This window comes from Mycteria americana, chromosome 6 (assembly GCF_035582795.1).
Source record: "Mycteria americana isolate JAX WOST 10 ecotype Jacksonville Zoo and Gardens chromosome 6, USCA_MyAme_1.0, whole genome shotgun sequence".
In the NCBI taxonomy this organism is placed as follows: domain Eukaryota; kingdom Metazoa; phylum Chordata; class Aves; order Ciconiiformes; family Ciconiidae; genus Mycteria; species Mycteria americana.
Window position 1 is genome coordinate 29,765,585 of NC_134370.1, and position 24,223 is coordinate 29,789,807.

Below are 24,223 nucleotides of genomic sequence, written 5' to 3' on the forward strand. Positions count from 1 at the left end.
ATTTCCACCATCTGCCTCTGAATTCCATCTTCTTCATTCCACAAAAATGTATTCAAAGGGAATGCAAGCTGTAGCTTAAATTAAATTAGGTAATTGCATTTTTTTTTCCAATATATGACTTTAGATTTTACGCAGAGGTTAAATTGTATTAACACTTCTGGAATCACATCACATGCAGTGAAAACAAAACGGTATCTTTCTCCTCTGTTCTCTTTCTTTTCCAGGCTCTAGCTTGCTATATTCCAAAGAAGGTTAAAGTTCAGGAGAAGGCAAAAATGATTTTAAGCTGCCTTAATTTTCCTCCAGGCCTAGACACCCAAGCAGAAGTCATCTTTGTTTTGAACTACATTTCCAAGTTACCCTCAGGCTGCTTTGCACCTTAAGGAAGCACTGAGACAAGAACTGTTTCTTGTGTTGGATATGGGGCCTGAGCCAGGTCCCATATCCAACATAAGAATTCCTATAAAGCTGTAGAAGGCGATCAATGCACTAGGTCTATGCATATCAAATCCTGAAAAAATGGGAATTCCTATAAATAACATTTGAACAACTTACGTCTTCTGTACATAATATAACAGCAAAGGAATAGGTGAATTGCCATCTACCATTTTATTTTGACCCTTGCTAAGCAATTTTCTGATAAAAGTTTCTGTCCAAAAATTCAATTTTTATCTAGAAAGAGAATGGGGAATATGAACTGCAGGATCACAAAGAAAAAGTCACAGTTAAAAATAAGCTGAAACAAAATGACAAACAAAAGTTGTAGTTTTCATGGGTTGTAACTGACAGAGCCACCAGTGTGTTTATTTAGGATGCACTCTAGTGGACACACATATAACAAAATCAAACAAAGATACAAATGTTATGAAAAGATGGAAAATGAAAGCCACATGTTGGAAGTAGTTATTAGAATTATTTACTACTTGTTTTAAAATACTGTCATAACTTGAACATATTTCCTAATTAAATATGAAGGCTGTACAAAGGCTGAAATTTTCATAGTCAACATGATTGGACATAAAATGTAAATGGACACAAGTTACTTACAATTTTTGAAAATTTTAATCTAAATAACAAGATTCAGTTATACATACTGGCTCAAAAGAGAAACTCCATCTATTTATCCAGTTCCTTCATCCCTTTAAGATTGGCACAAGAAGCTGCTGTGCATACAGTGTTCACAGGTGTAATTAGAACTGTTGTATCTTAAAATGTGGCCTTAAAATGATACTAGTTTAACTGTTACTAATAAATATAATCATAAACTGTGACAAAATTGATTTAGTGGAACATCAATCATAAGGGCATATTCATTCCACAGAAAAGGTTCTTGACTGTCATAGAAATTGCAAACCTATACCGATGCAGAATAAACGTAGATAGCAAAGACTGACCACCTAGTCACAAAAGTAGTTCCATTTTTCGTTACTTAAAAAGTTACAAAACCATTTCTAATTATTTATACCTGGAAAGTGACATTTTTCCCTTTGGATTTTAAAGATGTTCATACAAGACATGCTAATTAAAACCGTCCAAAAAGCAATATGGCAATAAAGAGGGCAACGGGATTTTTTTAATAAATGTACTTTATTATTTTTAAGGGAAAAATAATATATTACTATACTAGAAATCAATAGTGCTTACCTTTTTAAAAATTGATAGGATTATGCCTAGTATAAGCCACATGAACAGAACAAGTTATTTAGAGCAGAAAAATATTTATTACATGATTGACCTTTGCCTATTTGGTATATAGATATTTTTAACAGTTTGCCAAAGCTAGAAAAACCGTTAAAGCTAGTTATAATATAAACAAATTAAAGTGAAATTATCCTAAAAATCTCTTTCATCCCAAAACTGAAGAATGCAGTGAATGCACTAACTATGCCCTGAATTTGTAATGAAGAGTATTTTCATTATACAATATCGGCAACGACTTAATCGTCCAACTAACCTGTATTATTAGAAGACACTGAAATGCAAAGGCACGTTTTAACCAAGCAGCATAGGATTTCTTAATGCTGGTGTCTTTTCCATTTATAATGAACAGACACGGAACATTCTTGACAACCTGTACCAAGATATCAGTGATTACAGAACTTTGTTCTTATAAAAATTAATGCAATCTTTAAGGACTATAAAACTTATTTTTATAGATAAATATGGATCAAGCTAAATATTCTTCAATATTTTTAGAAGTGAAGCTTTGAGAACTAATAATGGTATTTAGTAAAGACAAAGATGTAGTTTATTGATTTGCAAACTCAAGACAAATGCAGGAAAGATTATTTTAAGACTTGACTAATCAAAACTGATATGCAGACACTTGCAGCTCACCTAATACCAGGTTATTATAAAGCCTAGAGCAAACACCTAGTGTTACAAAAAGCACCTCATGATTTCCAAGAGACACAAGATCTTTTAGTACATCTGTCTACTGAGTCACATAGAGTTGAATTTATCTCTTCCGGATAAATTGAGAAATCTTCTGATTTGATTTTTGCATCTAGTTTGATGTGCAGAACTCTTTCTCCATCTTCTAATCTATAGAGCATTCCCTCTTTCTATCAGAAACCATTCAAATTCTTGGGAAATCCTTTTTCAATAATATTTTATTCTTTTAATATTGATTCAAATTATCATATTGTAGTCTCTACTCCAAAATAATCTTGACACATTAATTATATCTATAATGATTATGTTGTTACACTTCAAGAATCAATGGGCAATAAGTAGAAAATATATTTACTGCTTTCATTTCAATTGCAGTTTTCTTCCTCCGAGTCAGCCGTGCTAGCTACAATAGTTTAAGAACAAAAAGGAAGCATCATGTGCCAGAATTAACAGACTTTATACAAACACCCAGAAAGCACAGAAGCTGACCAACAGGTATGTAAATCAGTTCTATATATAAAATACATAAATTAAGACATTACACTTCAGGATCGGCAAGTAATGAGTAGAAAGTATATTTACTGCTTTCAGATCAGTTGGGAACTTTCGTGTTCTGATTCTGCCATGAGATCTGTTATACTCTAAAAACAAAAAAGAAATTATATCAGTTGCCAGCATTAACTGAACTTTGTAAAAAGAAAAACAGAGGAAAAAAGAAAAAGAAAAACCCACATCACAGACAAGTCCGTATTCATCAATATAATTATCTATTCTTCCATTCAGTGAAATATGATGAAGTTTATCACCGGACTTTTATTATAAAATCCAGCAAGTCTGGATGAAGTATTATGATTCTGAGAACAGAACAGTTTCAATAGTACAAGTCTATATATTTTAATTTTATTGATCTGTTCTTAATTTGTAATTTAATTCAACAAACATATTACTGTAAAACCTGAAATAACATCACCAAAGGCCAATGTAATCCAACTTTAAACAACTTTTGGCATGAAAACTTGGAAGATGGCACATATAAGGAGAAGCAGGTAAGTTTACTACTCATTTTCACTTCTGGTTTTGCAATTCACTTATTTAAGAACACATAAAATATGCCTGAAGCCTCAAGAACACTTTTTAATATGTAATTATCAGAAAACTATAAAAATTTGGGCTATATAAGACCTTGAGAACTCATCTGATTTACCTTAGTGCAAAAAACACCTGTGAAAACCTGACCCTAAGAATCGTCCTAAGTATGTTCATAAATATATTTAGAGAGCACTTATAAAACAGGCTGTTATTAAAGTAACCTTAAGCATAAATCATGTTAATAACACAATATAAATTCTGAGCTAGAATTACACTACTGATACCAGAAATTAAGTGAGCAAATTATTAAGGCTAATAAAGGAAAAAGGGTTCTGACAATGGTGTACTAAAACTAGTATATCAAAATCTCAAGTCATACCACTTGGAATACTCTAACTGGAAAAAATCAGACAGATATCAGTATCTTTATGACCAGTGAATACTCATACAGCTGAGTGATTTCACAGGAGTTGGCAGTATCTGTTAAAGGTACTGCCATGGCTTATAGTAAATGAAGGCTGATTCATGGCCTCTCATTTCCTTGAACTGTCGAGTATAAAAGGAATAAAAAAAAAAAAAGAAAAGAAAAGAAAGCTGGGCATAGAAGATGTCTGAGGATAACAAGATAGAGCCATAGTTGTAGTACTGAAAGCAGTACATTCATGTTGGCACAAGGCTCAGACAACGTGATTCTCAGCAGGTCCTAGCCTTAGTGAGCACTGGGTGTCCTTAGTATCTGGTCTTTTATTTTAAATGTTTGCTCAGGTATCTCTGCACAAGAGTGTGTTCTGCTGCACAAAAAATATACTTCACACCAACCAGAAAAATATAAATAACTTCAATCATTCAAAAAGGAGTAATCTTTTGTGATTTAGTACATGTTGTATATAACTATCCATTCACATGCCAAAGGAAGGCTACCTCCTCTCTGAGAATACTCATACTTCCATTTTTAACACATTTGAATACAAAAGGGCATTTCAAATCTTGAGGACTTAGTCAGCCAACACCAGACAGTCTTTTAGAATGGCTTAACTTGTACCAGAGAACAGGCTAAGGACAGTTTGGAGGTTGTGGCCAAAACACCATCCCTTAAAACCATAGGAGAGAACCAGCACAGTCTTAACTGCAACAGTTTTAACCTTCCATATGTCAGCACAGAAAAGCAAATCTGTAAGAATCAATCATTTCTAATCTCCCTGTTCTTTCTAAACACTTACCTCAAACTGTCCATTCTCATCTAGCTCCTCAACTCTGGTCAGATTAGGCGCTCCAGGTCTATCTGTGAGTTCGGCTATCGTCTTTTCATTTTCCTATAGTAATGAAAACCAGTTTTCAGTTAAAAGTATTCCATGTCATGAATACTTATCTACAGAGACTATTTCAGATGTGTTAAAATGACATTATGTAGTAATATAAAGATAATACTTTAGATGCATGCTATACAAATGTGTTAGTATGCGAATATGGCCTTTGTATGCTTGTTAAGACTCTTTGTATCAGTTTTTTTTAAATAACAGGAATTTTGGTCTAAATTTCTACATATTCGTTTTTCCTGTCACTTTCATACTGTCATCTTTCTACAGTTATGTTCTGTAGGTATTTTAACAGAGTGCTCTAAAAACGTACATATCTCCAAAATATGACGTGCTCCACATCAATTTAAGAGATATTCACATTTAAAAGCTTTCTTGAGATAAACATGCCAATTATCAGTGTATGTTTTTACTGAAATAGCATTAAAAGACCATACATTTACACGGACATCTGTATATGCATTCTTCTGTTAGTATAAATTCCTGTGCACCAGGACGTTTTCAGAATCAGAAGGCATCCCAATTCCAAACCACAGTTCCTTTTCCAGGTACACCAAATGGACTTTGCGCTGACACACAGTAAAACAATACCATCTAGACACTTAAATTAGACACGCTTAAGTTATAATACTTTCTCATAAATACTGTCAAGGAATGTGAAAGCATCAACTAAGCTGACCTTACACTTAATTTTGCAATAAATTTATGCTCTGTTCTGAATATAAGCTAAATAAACCTAATAGAACAGACCAAAATTCAAGTATAAAGCCCAGACTGGAAGCATGGTGTTAGACATTCTTTCCCCATTTTCACAATTTTTTTTAAAATTATTTGTTTGTTCAACACCCATGGGCTTCTGCCTTGTGTTTCGTATTTAGTGCCTGCATCTGGAAAAGACAGCTGATTAACAGTATTTTCAAACCACGGACTAAGCTTTGGCTTAAACCTCTTGATCTTTCTGCTGCAACAGCATTTCGTCTTCTTCATTCTGCAGTTCCAACTCCTCACGTTCTTGTTCCAACTGACCCTGCAGTCAGTTTAAGAAAGGACAAATTAGAAGGAAAAAAACCCACATTCATCTTCCCCAGCCCACTGCTTACAATGTATTTCATGATTTAAATCTTAAATAAAATAAAAAAGGAAGCATAAAACATAACTTCAATGTTAATAACATAAAGCCCTTTCAGTATCATCTGACTAAACATTTTAATGGGTTTTAGACTCGCATGGATAGAAAGGCTTTACTACCAAGAGGAAGAAGAAATAGACAACTGAAGTTAGTGCACACACTTAAGATACTGTCTCATTCCTCATGCTCTTTATCAGTTTATATTCATTATTTCCTATACTTTGGATTAAGCTCTTTGATACTTCCTATAGTATCTAGTGCAGACAGATGAATCCACACAGAATCAAGATTGGTATGCAAATAGAATATAGAAAAGATTAGTACGCAATGCCATTAACATTAAACATCTTCATCATCAACCTTTAAAATTTCCAACTGGAAATATCTAATACAAAGTGTTTATTATTTGTCAGCCTGAGTCCTATTGCATCAAAACTTCAGAAACTGCACAATCTAAGCATTCACATTCAACAACACTAGGGCCTAGAGAACACTGTTGTAGCATTCTGTGAGCAGTTACTACAAACATTGCCATATTGTAGTAACTAGTTTTCACATTCCTTTTTGGTACGTATAATCAAAACATGCCTGAGTACGTGACTATAGCCAAAATTGTGAGTTAGGTTAAAAAATGTGTCTAATGTGAGTATTGTTCAACATCTTTCCCTTGGTTTACATGAAACAATTTATTTAATTCTCTGTGAATTCTCTCTAGACACAATCTCATTCTTGATTCCATTTACTGTTTTAAATGACTCATGATATCCTTAAGCACATAACTTTTGGTCTGCAAATTATTAAGTTCCAGATTTAGAAAGTGCAAGTGAAATAGAATGAATGCATCTTACACTAGAACTGGGCTTAACAAGATCAGCACAGATTTAAAATTACACTTTTGATTTTAACATCGTGAAAGTCAGCCATGTAAAAAAATCCAGTCAGACAATGTCAACATTACCACTGCAACAGAGGCTATTACACGTATGGTCAAATTCACATGACTCCTTCATAAAAGATAGCTAGAAACACAGGTGTTATCTTTATTTCTCATATTTCAAGTCCACATAGTATAGGATTCAAATTGCTTTATGCCAAGAGAATGCTCAGGTAGCTAAGGAAAGAAAAAGGCACGTCATTGGATCAGGCTATAAATACTGCTTAAATATGCAGTCTTCGTTCACTGATTCCCAACCATTTTCAGGACTCTACAATTGCGTATACATTCTCCTTATCTTTTTTTTTCTTACTGATATTATATTGCAGTAGCTTGAGACAATGATCGGTTATTACTCCCAGGCCTCCTAGCAGGAGTGTCAAAAATTTTTGCAATGATTTCTAGCTTTATTTGCACCAGCTCTTGTTCATAATTAACCTCAGAAGACAGTCTACTTATTTTAAGTTACTTCTCATGCAAGTCTTAAATTGCTTGCTTTTCACCTTAGGCTCCTTCATTTTTTTCTATAACATTTTTCCGCATAGTATGTAAGTTTTCCTTCCCATGTGCTGACTAATCATTTCAGTTATTATTTAGAAAAGTGAGATTACAGTACTTGTTTTATGCTACGTTCTATGCAAATCATTATAACAGAGATTGGAAGTATACAGAGAGCTAAAAGATGCCACAGCATCATACACTATTTATAATTATCTATTATTAAGTATTATTAACCTGACGTTGTTCTTCAAGTTTCCACTGGATCATTAGCTCTTCTTCCTTCATTTTTCTTAACATTTCAAGTTCTTCCAGGGCTGCCTCCCGTTCTTGTTCCAGCTCAATCCTCTCCAACATTCTCTATTTCAGAGATAACACAGGATCAATTAAAAAAATAACAAGAGATTAAATAGCGTGAATTATATTGTCATGAATTTTTCTGCCCCTGATGGATCCACCTTTTTTTCTTCATCTAAGATTCTTCTGTAATTGTAAATCCAATGTGCCAGATACTCTATTGGATCTGCTGGCCGGTGTTCTACCACCTCTGCCAGTCCCTTTTTCAAGCAACTTCCCAGGCATCTCTTCAGATACTGAGACTCCATTCACATCTAGTAACAACAAAGAGACAGACATTAGCCATCAATGTCAGAATTCAATTAGGGTTTTTAAGAATTATTGCCTCAGGCACCAAATACTGAATATGACATTACTCTTTTCATTAACCTGGCAATTAACAGAAGAAAGATATTTAAATTTAACATTGGTTTAGTTCTTAAAACACCAGTGACAGATCAGTTATACCAAGCACTGCAGAAAAAAATGCTCAACCCCCCCTCTTACTGTTTAGGCACATATAATTCAGAAACTGCTTGGAAATATGCTGGTAACTCTAGGTCAACATGATAGCAAAAACACTCAAAACCACAAGAGCACATAGAAAACTTCTATAGGGATATTTGAAGAACAGTGAAGTAGCTCTGTGAATGATTAAGGACATATTTTACTTTGAACTAACAAAGCTATCTTTAGGATATGCATGCAAGACCAGGCCCTGAAGCAATCACTCTAAGAGTCATGAAAGGAACAAATCTCCGCACACACGAGGTTTTACTGGCCCTGTGCTAGTAAGCACATAAACCATCCGAAACCCGATTTCTGCAACGCTGAAACACCCTTCGTCTGCTGTCAAGGGGACTGAATCCGTCCGGCCCGGAGGAGGCAGCCGATCCCTCGCTAGGAACGGCGCCCGTCGAGCAGCAGGTCCCCACGAACACGCCGCGCAGCTCTGCGCCACACGGCCCGTCGGCAGGAGAGAGACAGGGCACTTCACACTGCCCTGTGCGAAACGCCGCGGATGTAAAACCCCTCTCACCCTCCCCATGCACATCGGCCCCTGAGGTGGCGGGCCGGGAGCTAGCCGTCAGGGCCCTGAGGCTAGTAGACCTTAATTGCCCTGACTGTTTTCGCCTGGAGCCTCCACCCACGTCCTCTGCCCCGCGCTGCATTTAAGCACAGGCTGGGGCCTTTATCTTTCCCCTGAGCTACGCGCTGGGCTGGCCTGTTCCTGGCTCTGCTCCTGTGGTGCTGTTCGCATTTCCTGGGTGGACCTGGCACGTTACCCTGCCTCGCCCGGCGCTCCGCGGACTGTCGCTAGGGCCCGGTGCTGTCACCGCCCTGCCTCTAGCGCGGTGGGCTGCGCGCTGTCGGTGAGGTAATTACCCGGCCTGCGCTGTGGCCGCCCTCGGCTCCCCGCTCGCCTTCCTTCAGAGAGCAGCCCTGCTCCCGCTGCTCCCTGGCACTAGCCCCCGGAGCCCCGAGCGCAGCTCCGGGACGGCAGCCTCCACCACACCCCCCCGCTCCTGCTGACCGCCTGTCTCCAGCCCAGCGGCTGCTGGGCGCCTCTCTCCCCGCTCCAGCGCCGTAACGGCCGCTACGGTGCCCTGCGCGGAGGCTCGGGGTAGGCACGCGCCGCCCCCCAACGCGCTGGGTTGCTAAGCAACGCCGCTCGCGAGCGCACCGCGGTGTTGCTTACGTGGCCGGCAGGAGGCACGCGATTGGAGGAAGGGGCCGGCGGCAGAGCGGGGCGGTGCCGGGGGGGCGGTGCCAGCCGCCCGGTCAGTAGCGGGCCGCGGCGCCGGGCGCGGGAGGGGAGTCCCGGGACAGCGTCCGGCGGCCGCATCCTTCCCAGGAGCGCGGGGTGAACCACCGAGGACAGCCGAAACGGCGCGTCCGCTACCGCGCCTCGGGGTGGCGGTGGGGTCTTCCTAGGGACAAACCCATGTTCCATGCGTTTAGCGCCATCTCTCCATGAACAGTTTCCTTTCTAACAGAAGGGGTTTCCACAAAACGGAAAAACATCTCTAATCAGTCCTGATGCAGTATACTGGCAACGGACAGATCCTTCCTGTTTAATTTATAGAGGGAATAATTCTATGTGTGTGTGTAGGCACATGTAGATAAAGACTAGAAAGCAATTTAGGGAAGAAAATATTCTCGGAGTTTTCGCATAAGGAACCCGAGCTAACACCGAATAAGGGCTTCGTAGCCAAGTACAGGCTTCCTTTTTAAACAAAGCGGTGATCTCCCATGCTTGGAGTTAGCCTTCCAGAATTAAAGCAGACGGATCTTTCCTCCTCATTGACAAGCTACTTGGCCGACATTCACCTCGCATTTGGCCAGCTGTTTGTTCTACTGGCAACTTCTAATCGGGTATTAAAAACCCTTGCAAATAATTGCTGCTGCAAGAATTAATTCAGTGTCTGTATTAATTCTGAAGCTTAATTGCACTAACGTTATCCTGGTCTTTCCCTAGCGGAAATGAAAGACTGCAGAATGAATTCTTCCCAGAAGGAAAGGCTGCATCGGAGTAATGAAGCATACAGCTGATAACACTGACTTGTGAAAGGTAAGAAGCTGGCGTCAGTGTTTCTGACATACTACCGAGTAGGTGGGGAGACGCTGCCGGGAGCAGGTATTACTGTGCTGGCCGGAGGATGTCGCTGGCGCTCTGCGAACACGTTTCACGGGCCGGCAAAGGCGCAGCCGCCCTCACCGCCGGGGCGGAGGGGAAGCCCACCCCCGGGCTGCGGCTGCCCTTTCAGAAGCGGCCGGCGGAGGTGCCCCGCCGCCGCCCCCCGAGGAGCGCCGCTCCCTCGCCCCGGCGCCGCCGCGCATGCGCGGCGCCCGGCGACGGTTGGGCGCCTGCGCGGCGATGGCGGCGGGGCGCGGCGTGGCTGCCGAGGCCTGCGTGGGGCAGGTGGTGCTGCCCGGGGACGTGCTGCTCCTCCCCGCCCACCCCGACGAGGACGGGGAGCGGCTGCGGCTGGGCGCCGGGGCGGCCCCGCGGGGCCGGCTGCTGTGCGGGCCGGGCCTGCGCCGGTGCGCGGCCGGGCTGCTGGTGACCAAGTGCGGCCTGCTACGGCACCGCCAGGCGGGCGGCGGCGCGGCGGCGGGAGGCGCCTACTGGGTGGACTCGCAGCAGAAGCGGGTAGGGGCGCGGAGGGACTACGTGGGCGGCGGAGGGGAGCCCCCGTCTTGTCCGCGCTTAACCGACCTGTTTGTCCACGAACCCCGTTTGCAGTACGTTCCGGTCAAGGGCGACCACGTAATAGGAATCGTGACGGCCAAAGCGGGAGACGTGTTCAAGCTGGACGTCGGTGGGAGCGAGCAGGCGTCTCTGTCCTACTTGGCCTTTGAAGGGGCCACGAAGAGAAACAGGCCAAATGTGCAGGTAATACTTTTGTTTATTGGAGGTAACGCTTCAGCAATGCCGGTTGGTGGTGCTTTTGTTACGTTTTAGTAGTTTTTCTTAGCAAAAGGTATTATACGTCGCATGTAAGAGGAGGAGCCCACGTTTATTTGCAGTGGTTTTGTTGTGTCCCTCCTTGGAGGTTTTTGCACGATTAGGTTTTTTAAAAGAACATGCAACTAGTGCGGTTTGCTATCTGTCAGATGGCAGGCTTTTTCACTCCTTACATTTTAACTTTCTCATAATACTGCCAGCAGTAGATGCAGTTCTTGACTAATGTGCATCCAAGGGGGCACTCTGAAGTTAAGGTTTTAAAACAAGCTTTTACAGCATCTGATATTGATAGAAAACAGTTGCTTTTTTAATGACACTGTTATAAACAGTCGTGTGGCACATGCATGCCACAGCTTCTGCATTGAACTGAAATACCATCACCAGAATGTAAAAATGGACTGTAAAAAAACCAAACTAGGTTAGTGTGATGTTGTTGTTGTTGTCCTGATAAATGATTACAAGAGGAGGTTGCTTAGACTTTTAATATCCTTAAAGTCTGAAGAAAGAGTAATTCATGTTTGGTATTTAAAAAAGAAGAGAGGACTACTCCATGAAGTAAAATTCTGTACTTTTTTGTCTTTCAAGTTGCAGTAGTGATACAAGATATTTGTTCCTAGCGGATGTTTTCTTTAGTAGAAGAAGAGAAAATGAAAATTCCTATTATACCAGTTTATTTTTCTATCACCAATATTTTAAAATTATTTTGTGGCATCATGAGAGGATCTTTGTCAACTGAGTATTTCTTACAAATGTGCAGTATAATCTTCTCTAATACTTTTGCTTTTTGACACTGCTTTGTTTAGGTGGGAGATCTTATTTATGGTCAGTTTCTTGTAGCAAATAAAGACATGGAACCAGAGATGGTCTGTATAGACAGCAGTGGAAGATCAAGTGGAATGGGAATAATTGGGCAAGATGGCTTCCTCTTTAAAGTTTCTTTAGGTCTAATAAGAAAGTAAGTACTAAGAAAAGTAAGTAGTCACTCTAACATGTAATATGGTGGGTAGGATTTGCACAACTATTTCCTCTGAGTAGTGTAGACAAGTTGGTAATCAGTGTGTAATTGTTTGAGTGCATTTATACCAGTTTTACTGAATACAGCGTGGATATTGACCTAGAAGGAGCATGTATTTTCCCCCTTAAGAGATTTAGATGCTCTTCTATACTGTGTTGTGTGACCTGTTTAAAAAAAGTGATGTGGTTGCCAAGGCAGTATGGAAAACAAAACCTTTGACCTGGGGAAATCAAACATTCAAGCTGGGGTTTCCGGTATGTACCTACTACCTTGGAGTTTAAAAATTGGAAATGCTTACTGTACTTTTTCTGCTTAATGGGATAGTGCGGGGTGTAAATTTGACTGACAGCGGATTAAAGGGGTCTTTCCATATTAATACACATTATTTTCTGACTTCCAAAGGAAAATAAATTGCATTGAAATAAGGATACAGATAAAAAAATTGTGGGATTTTCATTTAAAACTGACATGTTAATCCAGGAACCACTTCATAAGCTGTTAAATGTATTGTGAACTTTGGAGTTACTTATGCTGATGTAAATACAAGAGTTTTGAGACTATCAAAGAATACCAGATTATATGCATAAATAATAGTCAAGCTTTGTTGCTTTTGGGTAGGATTTTTTGGTTTTGTTTTTCTTTGGAAAAGCAATCTGGAGATGCAGAGCAGCTATCTCATACCTGGGTGTTTTAAGTAATGATTTGTCTGGTTTACATGTCCCATCAGAAGTCAGTGTGAACTGACACAAAATATTTTTGCAGCCATTCTGCTTGTTTTCCAAATTTTGTCTGTATGCAAGTAAAGAAATAATTGTATAGTACGAGTAAACTGCTGAATCCCAACATGTTTGTTTCTTCTTTGAGAAAGCCTGTTGAAACTTGATTTAGTTTTAGATGTCCTAGACAATATTCTTGACACTTCTATTTTTCAGTATGATGTCACCTAATAGAAACAAAATATTCTGTTTACTGCTGTTAATACTGTCTCCTGAAGGAGAAGGGAAGTTGTGTTTTGAAAGACACATCTTTAACTCTGGTGTCAAATTTATAAATACCAGCACTTCAAAAATGTCACTTTGTCAAACAGTGTAGTTTTAGAATTTATTAAATAAGAATTGTTATAAAAGTATCAATTCATTTGAAATTTGTCAGGTATTACTTCTGAATCTAATTAGAAAAAAACAACAAAATTCACAAGTGCTATATTTTTTTAGGTGCATACATTTTATGTGAGAGGAAAACTAAAAATCTGGTACTGTATTGCTATTTTGGATGCACATGCAACTTGGTAATCTTACCTTTTGGTCTTGCTTTAATAGCTCCCATAACTTCAGTACTGTGGTTTAGTTATTGATTGATAATAATGTGGTGTCTCTCAAATGTGATCACTTACTTCTTCCTCTGACTTTTTTTAATCTTGTTTACAGACTCTTGGCTCCCAAATGTGAAATAATTCAGGAGTTGTCACAATTGTACCCGTTCGAGCTGGTGCTGGGAATGAATGGAAGAATATGGGTAAAAGCAAAAACAGTTCAACAGACTTTAATTATAGTAAATATTTTGGAAGCCTGTGAGTATATGACTGCAGAACAGAGAAAACAAGCGTTTGCCAAACTGTCAGGGAATTGATAAGAGAACCTTGATTATTTGAGATGACTGTAGGGTGTTTGGGTTATTTTTGTATTCAGATTTATATTAAAAGCCATTTTTTAAATGAAGTACTAGACTTTTGTTGTTCTTCAATTCCCTTCTTTATCCACTCAGCTTGTTTTGTCTTGTTAAGGAACTTTGTTTTTACTCGCTTCTGTGATTATGAAACCCTGTTTATGTTCATGAATTTTCTGAGTGATGTGGAGACAGTCTTTAAAAGCTTCCATTAGCTGTGAGTTTTGAGGTGTAACTACTTAAGTCTTCTGTAAGAAAACTGGTCAATTTGTAAACTGCATATATTTGCTTTTTTAGTCAATATTAAAACTTCAAACAATACATGTTTACTTGAGGTAGTGGAAAGTATCCTGCAGGTCATGCATTCTGGTCAGGTGCTCTATTTATACAGTGACAAGAAGTGATTATTTAATATTTTACAAAATTTGGGAACAGAAATGCAGGTGGAGAATACCAGAAAATAATTACAGGGCATAGCATATAAAAAAAAGGGTGGTTAAGGCAAATGATGAGATAAGACCCAGCATATGGTCACAGTGACCTTACCACTTCCCTAAAAGGTAACTTGGCTAGTAGTCTTAAGGAAGTAGTAATTAGGACCTAGCTTCAGTATGAACATTCAGGAAGCTTGATGGCTTACTGGAAGTAAAAAATATACGTAACAGCAATGCTATTTGAAGTCACTTGCAACTTTCTCATAAGTGCTTTTTAACAAGAGATTAGGTAAAGACTGCTGCAGCAATAGCCATGTATTTCTCAATTCTAGACATTTTAGATTTTGTTTAGTTAAGGCATGACGATTCCATGTAACTTTGCTTCAGGTTTAGCAAAATCAGCATTTCTGAAAAAAGCTGTATTAGGCTTCATTGTGTAGTAGTTCCTCACATGCATATAGAAGAAATGGTGTCCTAGGAAGGATAAGGTGTCAGTCTATTTTAATATGTGCATAGTTTGCTACTGCTCTTTTGAGAGAGAAAGAGAACCGTGGAGTAATGGAAGGGGAATTACTGGTGGCTGCTTCCTGTGGGAGAAAAGTTTGGCTGTATGTACCAAATGAACTGCATGGGAGCTGTTTAAGCAGTTATTTAGATCTGTGATGTTTTGTGGTTCTTAAGCTGAATAGTTTGATAGCAATAGTTAAAGGAAATTGGAAAAAATGGACTAATTGGAATTAAGATGGTATTCAGGCTTACTCTAAGTGGAAACAAAATTCTTCCTATTTATTCTGTATTTCATCCAAAGTTCAGCCTGTGGTATTTGATACAGTTTTCTTTGGCATCTCTCTCATTTAAAAATTGCTTCAATTCAGAGCCACTCCTCTGACTCATCTTTAATATGCTTACCTAGGGCTTCCCCTGATTCAATAAAAACACAACTCTAATGGCTTCCATACAAGTCTAATGGCTACAATTCAGAATTCTTTCTGGGCTTCACTGGCCTCCCTATTTAGCATTTAGGGTATTGCTCATCTGGCTTGGTAAATCTTTAGTCATCTCTTTTTCACCTGTCTTCTAGCCAAAGTAACTTTCATTCACATCCCATAAATCCTTTAGGCCTATAATCTATCTCTTACTACACATGAAAAGCTGTAATTTAATAGGGATTTCACTAACTCTGCTCTTCCCCAGTGTTTTTTCAACTTTAGCTAGCCAGAGCCCGTGCAGGTTGTCTGTTATTAGAACAATAGCTGGCATAAGCAGAAAAGCACTTGCCAAATCATCTCAGGGTGCTAACTTTGTTTTCCGTGAGTATTCTTGGATCGTAATAGTAAAACCACAAGAATGGGGAATGACACAGATCATTTCCTGAAGCGTTGTGGCTTGAAATGCCATTAGCCTTACCATTCCTCCTTTTACCTGTCTAAGCAACCTCCCTTCCCTCCCAAAAGTCTGAGTTTTAAGCCTAACCTGCAAGATACATGAACAATCCCTGATTTAAAAATGCTGTTTTGGTGGTGCAGCATAGCAAATGGCGACCTTGAAAGTCTTCAACATCATCAGTGCCCTATTTCATACCACTGATTATTCTGTCCCACTGTCAACTGCTTATCACCCAAATATAACTTTAGTTAAATCAAGAGCAGGAAACAAAGTGCATTAAAACTATGCTTGTTTTAAATTAAACAGAATGGTGTATCTACAAAGTACTTGAGTTTTACCCCCTACACACTAATTTTAAGTATGTATTACTCTTAACTTTGTTTCACAATTTATGCAGTGGTAAAAATGACAGTGGATGTGAGCAAAATGGGTGTGGGGAGAAATGCTTGAAAGCAAATACATTTAAACACATTACTAAAAGGCAGCAATATTGGTTTTGTTTTGTTTTTTACTTGGAGAAAAGAAAATTAACTATATTCCTTAAACCAATTACTATCTTTGACAAGCTTTATCAAACAAAATATTCAGGCAAAATCTGTATGATATTTTTGTGAACTTTTGGTTCTGGCTTGGTGACTAAACTAGGATCACCAAAAAGTGACACAGAATATAACTTGGTTCTAGGAAGAAAGACTGATCATGAGTTAATGATGTATTCTGCTGGAAATGTTACAGGAAGTCCTTCACATTCCCATTAAAGGCACATAAACATGTATGTTTCAGGAAATGGAACTTGCAGAGGTGATGCTGTGGACTTGAAATGTACCTTGCTTAGTAGAATGTCTTTCTGTTGCGTTAATCTGCATGATAACTTAAGTCATCATTTAGTCATTCATTTCAGATACTTGGTGACTGTGCATTGGGTGCTTTGCTATATTGCTTTTCTTTCAAGTTGTGATGAAAGTTAAGAAGTAAAGATTGTAGATGTCAACATGGACACAGTCCGTATCCCCAGAGATGAGCACAACCCCTTAAAAAAAGTTCACAAAGAATTAAATTGAAACCATACACTGAAAATAGGAAATATGTAGTTTGTGGCCCTTCCTAGGTTGATGTGTTGTATAAAGACCAATAATAAATGCTAACAGAAAGTACAGATATGCAGTGTTGAAACTAAGTGTGATAGTAAAACATTTGTATTTTGCTCTAGGAGAAGAAAGCTGCACAGACGGACAAATAGTTTACTAAGAGGATTAAGAGCTTAACTCTAAGGCTATGGTTAGTGTGGCTGTAGCTCTGCTACATTAGAAGTTTACAGGGCCCAACTACTCATTACCACCATACCACCAGAAGTTGCAACTGAGATTTGCTGGCATGTGTATTATGATTCCTAGCCAAGTTCTGTCAAAATGACCCAGATTGGCATCAACACTTTTAATAGCAGAGTTATTTTGTTTTTCTAACACAGATGTTCTTTTAGCAGAAGAGGTCATGGAATTTTTCTCTCAGATTTTAAATATTAAGAGCAGCTCATCTACTACTGGAGAAGCATAAATTTGTTAGAGAAAGCCCAGTTCTCTTCCTTAGTGCTTGAACAAATAGTTCTGAGTAAGCTAAATCAACTAGTAAACCAACAAGTTATTTTGGTTAAATTGGTCACCTCCAAGTTTTACATATATAAATATTTGCACCAGTTTTTCTAACTACATACAACCAGCTTGGTGAGATATGTAATTTGACTGAGTATAGAAGCTAGCTGTCTTAATGTAGGACACTTTATTTAGTTGTATTAGTAACACAAGCAGCCTTGTCCTTACTAATGACTTGTATAGATTGCAAGAGGCATAACTGCTATTGAAGTCTATAGTAAGGAATTAAACATGTCAGTTTTGCCCCAACAACTTGAAAGAGAAATAGCCTAGAAACATGTTGGGTGCCTGGATTTCAATAGAAACTATGTAGTAGTTGTGGGTTGTTAACCAGGACTGCTGCAGAATGACTTTTCCTCTGATGTCCTGATCTTGCAGAAGTGCACTTACTGCCTTTTCGGTGCTATCAGTATGGGTATTTTGGGGTGTTCAAGAGCCTGTTTTAGCTTATAGAGCCTGAAGCTGCTTGATCACTATTCCAGTGGCTTAAATAGTCATTAAAAATAACTCTCTTTACTAGGCCTCGGTGTCCTACCTAGCATGAGAAAAACTAAAAAATTGGAATAGAATGTATAGCACTGCAGTAAATGGGACAAAGAAAAACTATAGGCTGTGGAGATTCAATTTTGCTTCAATTACAGTTACCTGATGTAAAGATACTAAAGACTGAAGGACAGACAGAAGGACTAATGACCTCATCTGCTCTTTCCAAAGGCTTTGGTTATCTATTGCATTGTTGTAAATGGTAGGCTTTTTTGTGATTCAGTGTTTATGAGGCCATTGCCAAAAGAGATTTGTATAAGCATCTGTATACCAGTTAAAAAGACTTACTAATTCCTTCTTCCTGCTCTTGTCCAGATGGAGGGTGTTGCACCCATCTCTTCTTGGTGTTCCACTGTGAACTGCTCATGTGTACGAAACTGATTTCAAAAGACCTCTAGGTCCTTTGGTTTCTTCAGTGATTACAGCACCCTGATCTTATTTAACATAAATCTAAGATCCTGTGTCCAGGCTGTCTGTAGACAGACTGGTGCTTTTATTTCCTGGGAGTCAGGATTAGGTTGAAAACACCACCACATGATTACGTATCACCATCCAGCCTCCAAACAAGAGGTGGCTTTTGCCTGGTCTAGCTGAAACCTATGCCAGTCTGCATCTGTGTGGATATGCCTTTAGAAGCACATGGGTGAAAAGTTCAAGCTGTATTTTTGTGTATCTGCATCCAATCTTATTGGCTCAATATATAAAAACTTAATTAGTCTGGAAATCCTTGTACAGACATGGGGGCTAGATTCTGCCTTAGCCCACCACTGTCTGTTTCCTTGTTGCTTTTAAGATCTCCTAAGATCTCCGTTTCTTGATAGAAAAGACAGTTTGTTTAATATAAGCCCTTTGTCTAACAACGCCCTTGGTCTAAAGCTGATCTGTAGAAGCATGATCCAACAAGAAATAGAAATAATTAACTTCTGAAATAACACACAGCTTTGTCATTCTGTACATGAATTGAAAGTTTTGTAATGCTAAATCATGTTTTAGCATAGATACTGATGCAGTGCATGCTGGGTGACTTATGCACAGGCATGCTAGGGAAATTTAATTAACTGATATACAAGCAGTTTGCAGATTGATACTCTTCAGTTTAACCGCTATAAAACTGAACTATGAAAGCAGGCAGAAAAGGGCTCAGTGTGCTTTTTAAGAGCACTATTCAAAACCTGAGAACTAGAAGATTAAACGTTGGTGCCTGTTGCTCTGTGAAGTGTTTTTTGTGTGTGTTAGGGACTTGTTTATTCTCTTTTCTTTAACAGGAAAAATGTGTGAGTAACATCTGAATAGGTATATGGAAAAGCTGAACTATTAGAGATCACTCATATTATGAGTTTATCAAGAGGGAAAAACAGAAAGCCAAAGTAGTCAAATTCCCATTCAGCGTTCCTGCCAAAATCTCCCTGCCTTTCTAAAGTAATGAAGGCAAAGGTAGGAAGGCAAATAAGGAAGTCTAGTAAGGACAAAGTAGTTGCTGCAACTCTGTTTACGCAACAGATTAGCTTTTCATGGAAAGCAAGCCTTTCTGGAGACATAGGCAGAGAAGGTTAGATTCCAGCATTTTCATGACACCGTTTAAGTTCTGCATTTACCAGACGTGTGCATGTATTGAAGGGAGTTCACTGCTTTGTAAAGTAGGAGGATATTCTTGGATGGAATCCAGATGTGTGGGCTCAGATTTTTCTGCATTTTTCTGTTTTACGATAGGGACAAATGAAGCCAGTGTCACTTCTGTGATTAACTGCTTATTGTTCTTGCCTGGTGCCTTGTCATGGACTCCTACTCAGAGCAAAGAATAAATAAAAAGATGTTTTCATCTTGTGATAGGTGGGTTTTTTTCCCCCTCAGGAATACTGGCTACCTTTGAATTGTGAAGGCCAGCTGCCAGATTGTTAGAGGTGTAACATTCAGAAGTATCATTAAGAAAAAAGTTGTCATGGCAACAAAAATAATGGCGCTGCAATTCTACTATTGCCAAATGTTGACAGCTGGAGCCACAACCATGATAAAATTCAGAAGAAAGGAATGTTGACAGCTTGCAGAAATTAGGGTTTTAATTATATGATGATGGCTAACCGAATTTGTCAATCATTTTTTGTCATAATGTTTTTCCAAAGGTTGCTGTGTCACAGTGTCAGATACATATATTCTAATGCTGATTGCATTTCAGAAACAGTGAGAAAGCCACTTCAGCAAATTATGTTTGGTGTTGACAGAGAACCTTCCCACACTGGTTAAAGAGAAAAAGTAGAGATATTATTTGGTTTCATACATTTCCAAGAAAAAAAGTAGCCCCAAACCCTACAGTCCTCCCAGATTCCCCAGTTCTTTCAGGTAGTCTGGTAATGCTGTTTCTGCCATGAAGTTTCCTTAGGTTATTTTTTAATTGCTGGTAAGTCTGAGTGACTTTAGTGCTTTTTATAATCCATCTGATTTCTAAAAGCAGTGTATAAATAAAAGCATAGCTACCACAATTTTGGGCAAAAAAGACCCAAAATCTTTTCCCTGCAACTGCCTAAGACCGTCCCATTCTGACATGTACTAAGCAGGACGATGCAAAGGGACTCTGTCTTGCAAAACCGCTGTTTCGTGCTGCTGTCCAGCAGCGCAAGGCCGCTGTGCTCTGCTGTGGGAGCAGGGCGGCATGCTCAGGGAGCAGCCAGCCTCTGGGAAGTGGTGTGGTCTTCTGCTCAAAGGGGTCTGCGGGGGTGCTCAGTCAGGCTTCCAGGTGACGATTCCTGGTGCATCCCAGCACGCGTGGCATGTTGCCTCCAGTTGGATCTGTGCTAGATCAGAACTGTGATGCTGTTGTTGCTTCCAGTTAGCAGAGGCCTTGTTTTGTGGTGAGATTCCTCAAAAAACCAAGCTCTGCACTAAAGATAAACAGAAATTGCAAATAAGGAGTAAACTGAGCAAGTCTAACCGGAGTGGCTGGTGACTCCCAGTTAAGAGAGCAATAAGAAAAGGCCATTTGGTCTAGTTAAGTTTGGGACATGCTGAAAACCAGTGGCTCTCGGTCATTTGGAATGCAGACTCTCCAGTACCATCAAAGAGGTTATGTCCATTCTCCTGAGCTGCTGCTTGTGTTACCAGCCAGACTGTGCTGTCATTGCTGCTACCTTTTTTTGTTTGGTTTTTGGCATTGTAAGTGCCAGGTGAACAGGAGACCTCAGGAGATGGTCCCAAGGTAGCGAAGACGAGTCCTCTGAGCTTCTGGCTGGAGTGGTGCCTAATGACCACGAGCAACTCAAGAGTGCGATCGTTAAATGATGTTGTGACATGTTATTGGCTGGCTTATCTGAGCAAGTACGTTCTTGAACGTAATATATATGTAAGCATTTTAAGTGCCCCATTAATGAGACCAGTTGAATGACAAGCTCACTACGTTCTCGAACTTCAGTCATTACGTTTTTTCCGCCTTAAATATACTTAAGCACAGGTTCTTACCGTACATTTCGTTTCTTGCTTTGCTTAGCCAGAAGCTAAAAAAATCCTAGCGAGGGGAACACGGGTCCCGGGAGGCAACGGGAGGTTTTTATTCGTTCCCGTCCCCAACGGCGTGGGTGATCCCCCTCGGCGCGCAGCTCCGCTGGACCCCGTGCGGCGCACGGCGCAGAGCCCCGGGACGCGGCTCCGCAGGGCAGCCGCCGCTGCCGGCCCCGGCAAGGCGCCGCCGATCCCCGCTGCGCGGCGGGGCGCGGTGCCTGCGCGGAGGCCAGCGGGGGCGGCGCCTGCGCGCCGCCCGCACGCACGTGCCCTGCGGCGGCCGCGGGGCCGGGAGCGGCGGCGGGCGCGGCGCGGCAGCGTGAGTGCGGGCGCGGGGCGGCGGTGGCGGGCGCGCGGGGGGCGCCCGGCGGGGAGGGGCGCGGGAGCCGCCGCTGCACCGGCCGCGGGGGGGAGAAGGGGGGGCGGCCGGGCCGTCCCCGCAGCGCCGCCGGGCCTGCGCCGCCTCCCCGCCGGCCTGCTGCCCCGGCCCGGCCTGCCCGGCGGCCGGTCTTCTCCCCGCTCGCCGCCCGTGTCCCGGCCGCAGTGCGTGCCGGCGGGGGCTGGCCCTGCTCATGCAGCGGGGAAGAGGCGCGCAGCGATGGCTGAGTTGTGAGAAGTGCGGGGCTGGGGTGTCAGCGGGCAGCGGTACGGGCGCGGGCAGCGCAGGACAGGTGTGAGGGGCGCCGCGGGGCGAGGTCCCCTCCCGCCCGCCGCCGAACGGCCGTGATGGCCCTTCGACCTGCTGCTCCCGCCATCGGCGCTGCACTGCTTCCCCCGACGTTTCGAGGTCTGAAATTCTGCTTACGTCTGTCCTTGTGATTTAATATTCTGATTGATCCCTGCTTTCTTATGTCACTTAGCCTGGGTGTAAGCAGGCCCAGCGAGATCAGTGAAGGACAAAGAGACACCGTGCTTCGTTTCTGGTGACATTCGTAATGCCTTGGTTTGGTCGCGGGTGCAATCGCATTACTCAAGGAATCCACTGCATCCACCTTCAGGCTGCCCGAAGTAGCAGTGCAGGGTCCTCCCAGCCTTCTCTTCTAGAGCCACGGGGACAATTTCCCCCTCAGAGCAGACAACAGAAAGGGTAAACTACGTTGTGGGGAAATTGTTCTCAGTTGGGTGTATCTACTGAGACTAATGTATTACAGCCCAGTTTATGCATAGAGCCACCCCTGCCCTGTGGGTTGGAGCTGAAACGTATATTGATTATCTTATATTTTTGGTTTTAGTAACGAATAATTTTGCTCTAAGGAATTGTGTAATGTGAGGAATGTGAAAGTTAGAATACAAGCAAGGCCTAAGAATCCGACAAGGTGGAAAAATAATTCTTAATTTAAGCTTGAATCTGCACGACTTACGGATGGGTTGGAACAGGAGGGACCACTTGCTGCCTAGTGGGTCGCTGTGTTTTTGGTGAGCGCTGATTTGCATCATTAGTGGGTCTGTTGGTATTCCCCTTCTTGCCCCACCTCTGCAGACTGCCACAGCGCGCAGCTTTCCTGCTGTGGATCCCCAGCAGACCCAGCAGTGAGTTTAGCCTGCAGTATCTTCGCATAAGTACTTTTTGCAGTTCTGTGCTCTAGTACTTCCTCCCATCTTCAGCGGTATCTCCGTTTTGCTGATTGAGCAGAGATTTGAATTTTCCCATGCACGGTACCTAGCTGCCTGTTCCCTTTGAATACACCTAGAGAGTTGGAAGATTTCCAAAGTGTTGTGCCAGAGCTCTTTGCTCTCCCTTGCTCAAAAGAAAAGGGTTGTTGAGATGTTGGGTTTCTTTAAAACATTCTCAGAATGGGGGAGATTATTTGGTCTAACAACTAACTTCCTTTCAAAGTAAGGAGTCTGGTTTGCTTGCTTGACACAGCAACTTTCTCTTCAGCTAGAGCCAAGCACAGTGGTGTACTGAATTCAGTAATGAAACATGCGCAGACTGGGAAGAAACCTAAAAAGATGACTCTTATTCTTGACACAAGGAATGGTTTGTTACAGGATCTTGACAATGGCAAAAAGAACAAATCCTTTATGTTGTGAAAATTGCTTACATTCATGCCATCAGAAATGTTAGGAGGCTTCTTTGTGCATTGTTTTTGGCATTTAGAGGACAATTTAGGTTGGAAGGGACCTCTGAAGTTTTTCCAGTCAAATCCCCACTTAACGCAGGGCTACTTTTGAAGATTGGTCAGAATGCTGTATTTTGTAATCCTTAATGGTATTTAAAAGCTCATGAAATCTTGATGAGCATGTTACCAGGTTATTGTGAATTGTAAATTTTCTTCATAGGAGTTAGATTACAAAGATATTTGTAGTCATATGACTCATTTCTGGGGGGAATGTCTCATAAAAAATAATCAGCCTAACTTATGTTTGGGATAAGCAAGTTGTGACAAAGCTCCGAAAGATTTTTAGGCTTGATATGGAATGTCTTGGGGAAGTTGGGAGTGGGAGAGAAGGGAAGAATAAGCAATGGTCAAAGCCATTTTAGACTAGGGTATATGTGCTAGTGCAGTCCAGTTTGTGAGAGTCCCCACTGAGTGTTTCCACTTTTGCTCAGCTGTCGTCTTAGGAAAAGTATGTAAGTAAATCTGTGTGCTACCCTGAGTTTTATTGACAACTTGAAAACACAGACTTCCCAGTTTTTTCTTTTTTTTACACAGCTGCAATGGGTCCTGTTTACACTGCTAAAATAAATGTTTAAGGATAGCTATCCTCTTAATGACAATTTTTTTTTCTCCAGTTGTGGGTGGAAGGGAAATGAGACATCTAGAAAACCATGCTTTAACTGGTCTTCTTGACACAAAGTGAAGACCATCAACTGGCACTTAGAACAGGATTAAGACTAAGCTTGTTTAAATTCTGGGTAGCTGAGTACCGACA

At 40.9% G+C, this 24,223-nt stretch overlaps 2 protein-coding genes across 7 annotated transcripts; one reads left to right on the forward strand and one right to left on the reverse strand.

Annotated features, from left to right (window-relative positions):
* Positions 1-791: 791 nt before the first annotated feature.
* Positions 792-11,050, reverse strand: DYDC1 (DPY30 domain containing 1). Of its 6 annotated transcripts, none has more exons than XM_075505208.1 (6): positions 8,983-9,378; positions 7,819-7,971; positions 7,634-7,720; positions 5,746-5,826; positions 4,704-4,796; positions 792-3,035 (listed from the first exon to the last, which is right to left on the reverse strand). In XM_075505208.1, exons 2-6 carry the CDS (start codon positions 7,963-7,965, stop codon positions 2,982-2,984), a joined length of 462 nt encoding a protein of 153 aa, XP_075361323.1. In that variant the 5' UTR covers positions 7,966-7,971; positions 8,983-9,378; the 3' UTR covers positions 792-2,981. The 6 variants fall into 6 exon arrangements, with proteins under 6 accessions (XP_075361323.1, XP_075361319.1, XP_075361317.1 ...); XM_075505204.1 differs by lacking the exon at positions 8,983-9,378 and adding an exon at positions 10,917-11,050 and having other exon boundaries at positions 797-3,035; positions 7,598-7,720; XM_075505202.1 differs by having other exon boundaries at positions 797-3,035; positions 7,598-7,720; positions 8,983-9,376.
* EXOSC3 (exosome component 3) lies at positions 10,511-13,898 on the forward strand. Its single transcript, XM_075505199.1, has 4 exons — positions 10,511-10,850; positions 10,944-11,093; positions 11,969-12,120; positions 13,608-13,898. Exons 1-4 carry the CDS (start codon positions 10,536-10,538, stop codon positions 13,807-13,809), a joined length of 819 nt encoding a protein of 272 aa, XP_075361314.1. The 5' UTR covers positions 10,511-10,535; the 3' UTR covers positions 13,810-13,898.
* The last annotated feature ends 10,325 nt before the right edge of the window (positions 13,899-24,223 follow it).

Excerpts from the sequence above, each read along its gene's own strand:
- DYDC1 (XM_075505204.1), bottom strand. The coding sequence starts at position 7,965 with ATGGAGTCTCAGTATCTGAAGAGATGCCTGGGAAGTTGCTTGAAAAAG. Across the intron at positions 7,721-7,818 it reads TCTTAGATGAAGAAAAAAAG|AGAATGTTGGAGAGGATTGA; the intron begins GTGGATCCATCA and ends TCTCTGAAATAG. Across the intron at positions 3,036-4,703 it reads ATGAGAATGGACAGTTTGAG|AGTATAACAGATCTCATGGC; the intron begins GTAAGTGTTTAG and ends TTTTGTTTTTAG.
- EXOSC3 (XM_075505199.1), top strand. The coding sequence starts at position 10,536 with ATGCGCGGCGCCCGGCGACGGTTGGGCGCCTGCGCGGCGATGGCGGCG. Across the intron at positions 11,094-11,968 it reads GAAACAGGCCAAATGTGCAG|GTGGGAGATCTTATTTATGG; the intron begins GTAATACTTTTG and ends TGCTTTGTTTAG. Across the intron at positions 12,121-13,607 it reads TCTTTAGGTCTAATAAGAAA|ACTCTTGGCTCCCAAATGTG; the intron begins GTAAGTACTAAG and ends TCTTGTTTACAG.